General features: G+C 41.6%; 2 protein-coding genes across 6 annotated transcripts in view; one reads left to right on the top strand and one right to left on the bottom strand.

Annotated features, from left to right (window-relative positions):
* The window catches only part of SP110 (SP110 nuclear body protein), a 39,484-nt gene extending 35,425 nt beyond the window's left edge, over nt 1-4,059 (bottom strand). The window contains exons 1-2 of the mRNA XM_082657896.1: nt 3,961-4,059; nt 1,515-1,662 (exon numbers count right to left, since the gene is read on the bottom strand). Of these exons, the coding sequence (XP_082514022.1) occupies nt 1,515-1,652 (138 nt within the window). The 5' untranslated portion in view covers nt 1,653-1,662; nt 3,961-4,059. The remainder of the gene's footprint in view (nt 1-1,514; nt 1,663-3,960) is intronic.
* An 84-nt stretch (nt 4,060-4,143) lies between these two features.
* Nucleotides 4,144-12,887, top strand: part of SP140 (SP140 nuclear body protein) — a 75,982-nt gene continuing 67,238 nt past the window's right edge. For all 5 annotated transcript variants that reach the window (XM_082657887.1, XM_082657890.1, XM_082657888.1 and 2 more), the window contains exons 1-2: nt 4,144-4,208; nt 7,856-8,008. In XM_082657887.1, coding sequence (XP_082514013.1) covers nt 7,977-8,008 — 32 coding nt within the window. In that variant the 5' untranslated portion in view covers nt 4,144-4,208; nt 7,856-7,976. The remainder of the gene's footprint in view (nt 4,209-7,855; nt 8,009-12,887) is intronic.

Genomic DNA, 12,887 nt, shown 5'->3' with positions numbered 1-12,887 from the left:
TCTCTTAAGAAGGAATTTAGTGCAAAATGTCAATAGTAAAATTCTCTGACATAGAGAAATCACAGTTCCACAGGTTTACTTTTGGAGCTTCATATATATATGGATGGTCACAGGAATTCAGCATTCTTGAAGATAAGGCTCTTGTGAACCTTATTTTAGGTATATTTGAGGGAAGAGAGAAATGTTAAGGAAGGAAAGTGGAGTCAAAGGCTGCTACTGTGTAATTCTCCAAGGTTTTGGGCAGGACTCTTCAGCAATGGACCTAAGAGTTGGTCACAGGTGGCAATTCTGTGGATTGCTTGTTAGCCTCTGCTCTCTCTTTCCTTCTCTCTTGGACCTGAAATGGCCTAAATGGGAAATTAGAGAAGTCCTCCTGATGAGAGGTTGGCCAAAAGGAGAAACATGGCAGGAGAGAATCAACTACAAAACACTTACTGGAAAAAAAAAAAAAAAAAAAAAAAAAAACACTTACTGAGAAATGACTAGGCTCCGTGAGCTCATCCTAGGGTACCTAGCAACAGATAAGACCAGCATGGTGCTACCCATGTTGGGGGAGAGGCACTGTCAGGTGGAGAAGATGGGCATTAAATAATAAACACAAATTTAAAAAATACTCAATTCCTATTGATAGCAGTGTTATGAAGGGAAAGCATGGATTGTTATGGGGAAGAATAATGAGGGGGTCTTAATTAGATGAGTGGGCCAAGGACCCTCTCTGAGGAGTGACATCTGAGTTATGATATGAAAAAGGGTTGGATCCAAACAGGCCAAGACTGGGGGAAGATTGTTCTACCAGTGCTAGCACTTTTCTGGGCTTGGGGCTCAGGAAACGCTTTAAACAACCAAAATTATATGAAAAGAGTGCCATTTTTGTCCACATAGCCATATCTCCCACTGCCTGTCTTGCTTCCCATCAGAATGGACTGTGGGTCACAAGCTCTTAAGCGTTGAGATGGTACCCTTAGTGGGTTGAATGGTGCCTCCTCATATCCAAAGATATGTCCGCTTGAAACCTGTGAAAGTGACCTTATTTGGAAAAAGGGTCTTTGCAGATGTAATTAAGGATCTTGAGATGAGACCATCCTGGATTACGGTGGGCCCTAAATCACAGTGACGAGTGTCCTTGTAAGGGAAGAGAAAGGGAGAAGACACAGAGAGGAGAAGGCAGTGTAGAGATGGAAACAGCGAGTTAAGTGACGTTTCTGTGAGCCAGGTTTACCACGGATTGCTGGTACCACCAGAACACAGGAGAAAGTCTCGAGAAGGAATCAACCCAGTCAACACCTTGAGTTTGGACTTCTAGCCTCCAGAACTGTGAGAGAACACATTTCCTTGTTTTAAGCCATCTGGTGTGAGGTCACCTACCCTGGACACCTTCTTTCCCTGGTAATGACCATTTTTGTCTGGAACTTCCACATTCTAAAAGCCCCGGGGTCTTGTGGTTTGAGACCTCAATGATCCGGCATTCTTGGTGGGGGCTGGGTTGCCATGGCAAAGCGGTCAATGTGACTTACCTGGTACAGTCTCTCGGTGATGAAGAAGTTGTCTCGGAGACCTTCGAAGAAGGGAAATGCCTTGTTTATGGCATAAGCAATCTCCAGCTTCTGATGTATAAAGTGCTGCAGAAGAACCTCCTTCAAGGTCCTGGTCATGGTGAATCTCCTACGGAAGAGGCACAAGAGGAAAAGAGAAGCAAAGACTGAGGAGTTAGGGGAGCCGCTCTCCGTGTTGCACAGCATCTCGAGACAGGCATCCTGGTCCCAACGGCATCCCTTAGCCGTCTGAAAAGCCACATCTGCCAAAAAGACTCATGGGTATAGGAAGCAGTGACAATGCCCAGCAACAATAGAAGCTGAAAGTGACCCACAATGTGACACTGAAATCCCAAAGGGGCTGCTGGTACTAAATAGAGCTACTATGTACCGTGAGCTTCCTGCATGCCAGACTGTGTACTAAGGGTTTCACATGCAGTAACTTATTTGATCTTCACAAAACCCTTTCAGTCTGGATTGCACCTATTTATATTGTCAAAGACGCTGAGACAGAGAGAGGTTTAATAACTCGCCCTAAGTTGCAAAACTTGGAAGTGGTAGAGAGGGACGAATTCCAATTTTCTGGCTCCAGGTGTGTAGTCTTAAATACTATGGTCTGTGGCTACACTGAGCTGAGTTAACCAAGATTGCCGGGACTCAGTTTAAGTATACACTAGCAATGCTCACACAAAAGGGAACGCTCAAAGACGAGTAGGAAGATGGAAACCTGATAATATTTAGAAACTTTATTAAACCACCTACAATCTCTGACACGCAAACAGGCCTGACATAAATAAGAACACGAAGGATGTGAAAGGCATGATTAGCAAAGGTGACTTGACTGATTTATTTTATGTGTCAATTTCACATCTCAGAACAGACATGTCTTTTCCCGTGCCCATGCGACATTACAATATTTGACCATTGGTAGGCCATGAGAAAATATTGGTAAGTTATAACAGGAAGAAAATGTACCTATGATATTCTTGACAAATTGTCAAGAAAAGGGAGTCACTGACAAAAACTTCGATCACCTAGAGATTTCTTTAAAAACAAAACAAACATGGATTCCATTTTTCCAACTTCACCTTGTGTCAAAGAAAAAGTTGAACTGTTAATTAATGACTATTTCTAGGGATTTAATCCCAGTGGCAGATTGAGCGACCCTGTCTCTTTCTCCTCATTCCCAAATAGTTAAGGTTAACAGGAAAAAATATACATTGTATAAAACAATCATTCCACAACAGTACTAGAAAACAAGAGACGATGCCACAGGGGATCTAGAATTGTGATGAAATCCTAGAAGATAGAGAACAGATGGGAAAGAAATCTACCGTTCACCATCTGCATAGGGGAAGGATATTGCAAAGATCAGCACAGAGCCAGAAAACACCAGAATGATCACATGCTAAGAAGAGGAAGGGGCCCTGGATGACTATACTACAGCATTCAGAATAGAACATCCTCCATAACCCTCATTCTTCATCTGTTATGATTGCCAAGGATGAACATGAAGCACAGAGAGGTTAGGCAACTAGCCCAAGGTATTTGGTGGCAAGGCAGAGCTCACCTGACCAAAGTCCCATTTCTCACTAGTGCATTTTACCGTGTCTCATATATGAGCATTCAGGTTTGTATTATGTAAAGGGGTCTGAAAAATGAATAGGCAAAGACAAACATTCAGTGCAAAAGACATAAACAGGCAACTGAGTCAAATGCACAATTAATATGTAAAAAACATGGTAACTCACTAGTAGTCGGAACAGTGCAGACAAAAATAATTTAATAACGTTTGCCTACCAAATTAGTCAGGATAAAAATAATAGCAATAATCATAGACAGTCCTGGTGAAGATGTAAATAGGTCCAAACTTTCTGGAGGTTAACTTAGTAATCGGTACCAAATACCCTAAAATATGTATTCCCTTGAGTTCTAAATTCCACTTCTGGGAATTTATTTCAAGAAAATTATCATGAATGTGCTTAAAGAAAAGATATTAAAAAGTTAATACACTCTAGAGGAAATTAAATGTACTCTCCTTATTTTCTCTGTTCCACTAGCTTCCCAACTACCTCTAGTCACTTGTACAATGAATTACGGATGAGTTGCCCTTTGGGGGCAGAGTGCAGGATCACTCTGCATGGACAAGGAAGGTACAGAGCAAATCTCAAGTTCCATCCACAATAACAGGCTAGAGTTTAGGGAAAAAAGAACCGAACTGTGTGTTTGCTCCCCCTCTTCATCCGTCTTCTTTTTAAGTCTCCTATTAAATCCCATATCCCCTCTCTACCTCTTTGGAAACCATTATTTTACAAAGAAAGAGCCTCACAGTTTAAACTGTTGAGTTTCACCCTGCAGCTGCTGCCAGGGTCTTAACTGTAAAAGCCAGTCACCAAAAGTGAATAAAGCAGCCGAGACGAAAACCCACCTGGACGCTGAGATTGCTCCCTGTTCCTGCCCCCTGCTGGGTCCAGGGGCTGGCCGGGGATGGCTCCTGGGAGACTGAGAGAAGGGCAGGGAGATACCAGTGGACGAAACAGGAAGTCTGTGCTTTTCCACACACGGTGAGGGCCGGGCTTCCGAGGAAAGGAAAGTGAAAGTAATTGGGCGGAGCGAGCAGAGCTAAAGACGAGGCCGCCCGCAGTGCCTGCAGCCTCCCTCCACCTCCGGAAACTCGTGAGATTCCCAGGGCATTTGGGGGTCGGGGGCGGGGGTTGCTGCCTATCGGGCCCATCCTGGGGAGGTGGGTACAAAGGGGAGGAGGCATAGGGTCCAGCCCCAGGGTCCCCGGGAACTGGGAATCCACCATCTATTGGCCTCCTTACCCACTTTTATTTCCCCAGGACGCGTCCTCCTTCTATACTTTTTGGGGTGATGAAAATGAACCTAAACTGAATTGTGGTGATGGTGATTGTTACACAACTGAATAAATTTACTAGAAATCATCAAACTTAAAAAAACAAACAAAAAGACAAAGGGGAGGTTTGGTGACTCAGAAATGCCTGTACTTTGTCAGGATAAAATGATTACCAAAGAAAATTGAAATCAAAGGAAACCTGAATATAAACTGATATCATGCAGTGGTAGGCAGCAGAACTCCAGGCAGGAAGGTGTGTCGGAGCCAGGCTGGCAGTTGGGAGCTGGAAGTGTGTGGAAACTGGATCTAGGGCAGAACCAGGGCCAGGAGAAGACCCTAGGGCAGCCACTCCAGGGAAGCAGGGCATGCCCCCTCTATACATCCGATTAAAGATTTCTAATGTGTGTTGGCATGTAGGGTCTGTGAGAAACCCTTTAATGTAGAAATCTGTTTAACTTTATTTAAATCAATGACTCTCAAATGTATTCGATCCATGGGTTCCCCCTCCAGGACACCTGTAAGGTATCCTATCCCTCAGAAAAAAAGATGGGAAACAACAGTTCTAGGGTCCAAGAATCCTTGAAACTAAGGCTAACCTACATCGGGCAAGAGCTCAATTTTATTGAAGTATAACATGCGTTCAACTTAAGTGTGCATGTTGATGAATTTTAACAAATGTATTGGGTTGTCCAAAGGGTTCATTCAGGTTTTTTCATAAAATCTTAAGGAAAAAGCCAAACGAAGTTTTCGGCTAACCTGATAATTACAACCACAATTAAGATATAGACCATTTCCATCACCCCAGAAAGTTCCCTTGTGCCCTTTGCAGGTAGCTTCCTCCCCAAGCCAGCGTCAGGCACTCACTGATCCATGATGTCTATGACTGTCGCTCTTCTATGACTACAGATTTGTTTTGCCTGTATTCAAGTTTTACATAAATGAAAACACACGGCATGCACTTTCTGATGTATGGCTTCTTTTGCTCATCATAATGTCTGATCACCAGGATGTCACCGACATAACCGATCCATGTGATGTTCTTTGAGAGGTCCAGGTGATACAGATCTCTTGGGACTAGGGTACCACAAAGGGTGGGCGAGTTCATATAACCGCAAGACAAAACTGTAAATGAATAATCTTATCTGTCAAGCGAGAAGGAAAATGGTTTCTGATCCTCCTTTTTAATCAGAATGGAAAAGAACACATTTGTCAAATCGATGGCCACATACCATGACCTGGGCTGAGGACCTTTCTGCCTGGACTGCCTATTTTCTGATCTCAGTCCTCCAGCCTTCTTATAAATTCTTTGAGCTACCCAATATACTTCTAAGAAATTGATTTTCTGTCTGAGTTAGTCTGAGTCAGTTTTGGTTACGTGTACCTCCAAATCCCAACTGATTAAAAAGTTGGTAGCAGAGAGTGAATTGTGGGCAACAGATCTTCACAGAAATGTGATCCATCTGGGATGGGTTATCTGACCTGGTAGTGAGCATCCCACTAGCACTCAAAGATGGGAGTTTGGTAGACTATGGCGAGTTAATAGCAAATTAACTCATAGCACTGGACTGTGATCAGGACTCTGCAATTCACACCTATATTCCAAGTGTCAGATCTCAGCACACTTGACGAAGTGGAAAGAAATTTTTCAGGTGGAAAGAAAGCACTGACTCGCCTTCAGAGATTATCACCTACTTGACCTAAATCTGGGTGGGAGAACAGAGCAAGGAGGCAGGTCAGAATCTTCTCATCCCTCAGGTCTTCCGGAACAAAAAGGAGACAACTCCCCCCCTCCATTAGGAGCCAGGGATCAACTGATCGTTCATCAGTGGGCTTGGTCCAGGCATCCCTGATCTTATCCCAGAGAGAATGATTCTCTAGTGAACACAGAGAAAAAAAGACAGTGGAAAACAGAAGCTACAGTTCCTATCGTTATCTGGGCTAATGCAGGATATTGCCAAGTAAGATTTTCTTGTAAATTTGACAGGAATACACTGTAAGTCCTAGTCTTACCACCATCAGCTGAGGAACACCAAAGGCCTTGTGCTCATAAGCAAAGAAGCTGGCATATTTATGTCAGCTGGTCTAGTCTGTGTCAGGCCTTGTCGGGGACATTGTGCCCAACGGAGGCCCAAAGCTGGGAACAGTGGTGTCCAACGGAGACATAGCTTACTAGCCTCTTTGCCACCAAAGTGAGGGAGAGAGAGAGGCAGGCAGTCCCACGTGTGTGTAGCAGCTGGTAGGCACACGAACACTGCCCACTGGCCTCATCATGTGCTGGAATTTGGAATCTGTCCCAGCCAGATGTGTGTTCACTTTTTTGGGGGAAAGAGAACAGACACGGGCAGAAGGGTAGAAATCTTTTGTCCCCTCCACTTGGCAAACATATTTATGCAAATTTTCTAGCGCATCTATAATGAGCCAGAAGAAGACAGATTCAGTGGAACATACTTCCGAAACATACTACTTTGAGGCTTCCCAGCTCTCACCTACTTTGGCCCACGGCCCTGACCAAGACCTTGGATTCTACAGATACCTTGACTCCCGTTCATCTCTGATTTGACCCATTGTCCTGCCTGGATTTCTAGTCTTCTGGTTTTGTTTATTTATTTTATTTGTGCTTTGCTCCTATTTCTTTATCTTTCAACTTGATGCTGATGTAGTGTGTTTTTCTCAGTTGCTTCAAATCCTTTACAAAATGAGGGTTGGGTGTAAGTGAAAAAATTATGTACAAACATAAATGTAACACACTTGTTAGCTAGCATCATCACATGGTTCTTTAAGGTGTAGGTAGTCTCAGTTCCAAACTTTTCCCCATCTAATGAGAAGCCCGTCACTTTCTTTGAGATTTCAGTGACTATTTGGAGCTCAGTTTTTTCCCAAGCACTCCTGGCTACATTTGTAAAATGCCCACATATTCAAGAAAACTTAGACTTGCACATCAGGCTTCTCTGCCCAAACTTAGCACTTCCTTCTGGTTGTAGGAATTGGGAGGGTTCTTTCTGGCCTCTGGTTGCTTTCCAGAAATTTGAAGAATATTTTCCCCAGCATTTCGGCTCTCTCCAGTCCTGTGTCTGAACACTGGGTCTAACTCGTCCAGTCCAGGCTCACTACTGTGCTTGGCCAGCCCATGGGCCTAAGAGAAGATCTGAAATGTCTGCCTTTTTCTTTTTTCGTCTCACAGTCACCTTGGCAAGACGCAGGAGCAAACGTGGCATTTTCTTCCTCCCCGTCGCCACTATGCCATGTCACCTCAAAGCAAATTTGATCTGTTTGAGTTCAAGAGACTTTCCTGCCCCCTTTCCTTTGCGGGAACAAGTGGTCCCCTCTCTTCCGTGGATGCCAGGAAATGGCCCTGCTCCTCCCCCCACCCCACCCCCCGGGGCTGAGAGTGGGCGGAGAGAAGACCAGCGTGTTGGTGCAGGCACATCACACAGTTCAGCTATTTCACTTTCCTTTTACCCTTTAGGAGCCGCACGCGAAGGATCCATCAGTGGGCCAACTTTCTTGTCAGACCTCCTGGAAAGGACAGAGGCAGTGAAAATCTAATCAAGAGTGATCTTAGGCCAGCTCTGTGGCCTAAGGAGAAGATGGCAAGTACAGGTACCCCCATCAGCAGCAGGTTAGTCCTGGCCTCCTGTGTCCAGCATCTCTCCTAAGGCTGGCATCTACACTCATTATTTCTGTCTTCCCAGCCTCATTCTATAGATATAAACAGAATGGATGACAAATCAATAAACAGTGAGGAAGTAAGATTTCAAAAATTGCAGTGGATTAGCCAGCCGTTGCAGTGGAAACTTAAGGACACCCTGACTCACATCACCTTCTTTTCTTGTAACTGCCATGCAGCTGGATGGGCACTGCTGGAATTCCCTGGTCCCTCTGGGGCTTGCTACAAGGCTGGATGATTCCTTGTGGCCTCTGAGCCCTCTCATTTCCCCCATAACCTCCTTGATCCCTACCTCCAAAGACAGGTCTGTAGGTAAGAGTCTTTTCAGAAAAATTTACATCCAAATCGAACTCCCAACTGTTGTAAAACCTTTTTCTAGTTTCTGGGTAGTGGGGGGACCAGTTTTGTCAGAGCCCATCTGTGTGGCCCTGAGTCTGAGAGTCAACTCAGGACCTCTGAACACCCAATAAGAGGAACTGAAAGTAGATGGGGCTCAACATGCATGAATGCAAACAGGCAGGGAGGGAGAAGGTGCTTTTTTCTATTCTGGGATGTATTACACATCTGGTTAGAGAAAGAGGGAAATTTGACTTTTAAAAAGAGAAGATGTTATTGTCAATCATCAATCATTACTGTTGGTAACAATTAAAACAATATTAAAATGTGTGAAAACTCCTCTAAGCTGGGGCTATTTCTGGTGCTGGCTGGGCCCCAAGAAGGCAGTGGCATTGCTACTGGCAGCGGTGCAGCCTTGCAGGTCCTTAGCGCCCAGCACCCTTTCTGTTGGAGGCTGACAGTGCATCCTGCCTCTGCTACCCACCTGTACCTGAGAGATGGGAAGATGAGCCAGTGGAGCTCAAAGTCCAGCCAACCTTTGGCCTCCAGGCAGGAAAAGAAAGGCACTGAGAGGTGAGGGTGGGGTGATGCTGACCTCATAGAATGACTTAGGAGGTGTTACTTCTGCTTATATTTTCTGGAAGAGATTATAGTTGAAATGGTTTGGTAGAATTCACTTGTGATACCATCTGGGCCTGGTACTTTCGTTTTTGGAGAGCTGTTAAGTTTTGATTCAATTCCTTTAATAGATATAGGCCTATTCAGATCATCTATCTCTCTGATCTATCTCTCTGTGTGAGTTTCGGCAGTTTGTTTCTTTTAAGGAATTTGTCCATTTTATCTTTATCAAATTTGTAGGAATAGAGTAGTCCATAGTATTATTTATTATTTTTTAATGTTCGTGGGACTAATAGTGATTGAATATTCGTGGGACCAATAGGGACTCAATTGGCGATTTCTGTCTTCTCTTTGTTTCTTTGTTAGCCTGGCTAGAAGTTTATCAATTTTATTAATTAAAAAAAATCAGCTTTGGGTTTCATTAATTTTTTTCCTAACGTTTTCCTGTTTTCAATTTTATTGATTATTACTCTAATTTTTATTATTTCCTTTCTTCTGCTTGAATTAGGCTTAAACTTCTCCTTCTCTAGTTTCTTCAGAGGGAAGCTTAAATTATTGATTTAGATCTTTCTTCTGGTACATACATTTGAATGCTGCACGTTTCTCTCTAAGCACTTTTGTGCTGCATTCCATAAATTTTGTTAAGCTGTGTTTTCATTTTAATTTAGTCCAAGTTATTTTTAGATTTCTCTTGAGACTTCTTCTCAAGTATGCTTGAGAAGAAGTATGCTGTTTAGTCTCTAAGTATTTTGGAATTTTCCAACTCTATTTGTTATTTCTACTTTAATTCCATTGTGGTCTGAGAACATAGTTTTTCTGATTTCTTTTCTTTTTAATTTGTTAAGGTGAGTTTTACAGCTGAGAATGTGGTATATTTTGGTAAATATTCCACATGAACTTGAGTGGTGTGTATATTTTGTCATTGTTGAATAGAATAATCTATAAGTGTCAGTTAAATCAGATTAATTGATGGTGCTGTTCAGGTCACTGTGTTCTTACTGACTTTCTGCCTGCTTGTTCTACCAATTACTAAAAAAGGCGTATTGAATTCTCCAACAACAAGAATGGATTTGTCTGTTTCGTCTTGTAGTTCTATCAATTCTTATCTCATGTACTTCGATGCTATTTCGTTAGTTGCCTACACTTTGAGGATTGCTGAATCTTCTTGGAGAAATTGACCCTTTATTTTTATACAATGCCCCTCTTTGTCTCTGACAATTTTCCTTGCTCTGAAGTCTTTCTCTGAAATTAATATAGCTACCACAACTTTCTTTTGATGAACGTTGTCATGGCATATCTTCAGCCCTTCACTTTTAACCTATCTGTGTTTTATATTTACAGTGGCTTTCTTAAAGACAACATATAGTTGGGTGTTATTTTTTTTCACTCTGTCAATTTCTGTCTTTTAATTGGTGTATTTAGACCATTCACATTTAAAGTGATTATTCATATGGTGAATTAAAATCTACCATATTTGTAACTGTTTTTTGTATTTTATAACTGTTTGTAACTGTTTTTTTATTTGTAACTGTTTTTTATTCATTGTACTTGCTTCTATTTTTTCTTCCTTTCTTTTCCTGCCTTTTGGTTTTAATTGAGCATTTTGTGACTCCATTTTCTCATCTCTCTTAGTATATTGATTATACTTCTTTTAAAGCATTTTATTGGTTTCCCCAGAGCTGGCAATATATATTTACAACTAGCCGTGTCCACTCTAAATTACAATATACTGCTTCATGGTCAGTGCATGCATCTTACAACAAAATGTCACCAGTTCCTTCCTCCTGTCCTTTTTAACACTGCTGTCTGTCATTTCACTTATCCATTTACTATCAATCACATAGTTGTTCTTATCACTTTGAACAAACAGCTATTTCTTAGATCAACTTAGAATAGGAAAAAATTTTTTTAATTATTTATTCCTATTCCTTTATTCCATTTATTCCTTCTCAGATGCTCTTCCTTTCTTCATGTAGATATGAGTTTCTGACCCATATCATTTTTCTTCTGCCTGAAGAACTTCTTTTAACATTTCTTTCGTGGTAAATCTTCTGGCAATAAATTACCTCAGTTTTTGTTTGTTTGAGAAAACAGTGAACATGGTTAACCAGGTGCTGGCTCTGAATTCTTAATTTCAAAGGATATAAGAGTCCAGGTTGGAGGGTTATTTTTATTTTATCACTTCAAATTTTTATCTACATTTTCTCTTGCATGGTTTCTGATGAGAAATCTGATGTAATTGTTATCCTTGTTTCTCCAAGGGTAAGGCTCCCTGACCCCTCTCCCCCTCTCTTCCTTGGGGGAGACATTTCCTCTTTGACTTTGGTTTTCTTCAGTTTGAATAGGAAATGACTCATAGATACTTGGTATTTATCTAGTTTGGTGTTTGCTGAGGTTTTTCAATCTGTAGTTTGTTGTCTGTTATTAATTTTGGAAAATTTTTGGCCATTACTACTTCCAATATTTCCTCTGTTCTCTTTTCTCTTTCTTCTCCTTCTGGTATTCCACTTATGTATATCTGTTCTTTTTGGTATTCTTGGATATTGTGTTCTGTTGTGTTTTTTTCTCCTTATACTTTTTCTCTTCGTATTTTAAGTAATTTCTATTGACATATCTTCAACTCATTGATTCTTCCTTCAGCCATGTCTAATCTACTGATAAGCCCATCAAAGGCATTCTCCATTTCTGTTGTAGTGTTTTTGATTTCTAGCATTTCCCTTTTCATTATTTCTTTGAGTTTCCATCTTTTTCCTTACTTAGCCATATGTTCTTGCATGTTCTGCTTTTGCCATTAGAGCCCTTAACATATTAATTAATCATAGTTATTCTAAATTCCTGTCTGATAATTTGAAAACCTGTCATATCTGAGTCTGGTTTTGATGACTGCTTTGTCTCTCAGACTGTTTTTTGTCTTTTGGTATGCCTTGTAATTTTTTTGAAAGCCAGATGTGATGTATCAAATAATAGAAACTGAGGCAAATGAATGTTTACTGTGAAGTTTTATGTTAACCTGGCTAGGAGATGGGCCATGTTTAATGTTTTTTCTGGCTTTAGGTGACAGAGGCTTCAAATTCCTCTAGTGTTCTCATTCTGTGTCCCCTATTTTCTTTGGATTTCCCTAAGAGCTCATTAAATAGAGCCTTGCAGCTCTTTCAGCTGTAATCCTCAATTATTATAGTGGAGCCCTATTGATGTAGTGGTAGGGTACTGGGGAGAGAAAGCATGCTTTAATCTTATGATTAAATCTCAATCTTGTAGTGGAACTGTGTTCCTGGACTGTAAATTTTAGAATGATTTCTTAGCTATTTCCCCTTCCCTCACCCCATTAAATGAGACAGAGCCTAGAAGGAGCTGGATTTTGGTAACTGACCTTCCCCTAGGTCAGATAAGGCTTGGGCAAAGTGCTTTCCTCTAGAGAGTAGACCGTTGTTATGGAGAATGCTCTGGGCTGTTTAAAAAAGTTTTCCCCTCTCCCTCTGCCAGAGCAGAGGATTTTTCTTGGCTCTTCACCATGAGTACCTGGTGGGGTTCCTGGAAGTAAAACCCACAAAAGATTGGGGGCTTTCCTAAGCCAGTGGTCCCTAGAAGTTTCTCATTCTCATGTAAGTCCACACTCAGCCTCCAGCAAGTCATCAAACTTACCATTTAAGTGTTCCTATGGTCTATGGCTCTAGTGGCTTCCATTCCAGGTAGCTGATCTCATCTGTGATTCTCTGGACTTGTCTATCAATCCAGTTTTTAGGGTGACAGTTTGACTTATGGCCTCAATTTTCCTGTACATGCCTGAAATTCATTGATTTTCAGTTTTTTCAGCTTTTTTATTTTTGTAAGGATAGGAGTGATGACTTCCAAGGTCTTTGCAATGTTAGAGCTGAAG

Source organism: Grampus griseus, assembly GCF_964374135.1.
Source record: "Grampus griseus genome assembly, chromosome: 7".
In the NCBI taxonomy this organism is placed as follows: Eukaryota; Metazoa; Chordata; class Mammalia; order Artiodactyla; family Delphinidae; genus Grampus; species Grampus griseus.
This window is presented reverse-complemented; position numbering and strand designations above follow the sequence as displayed.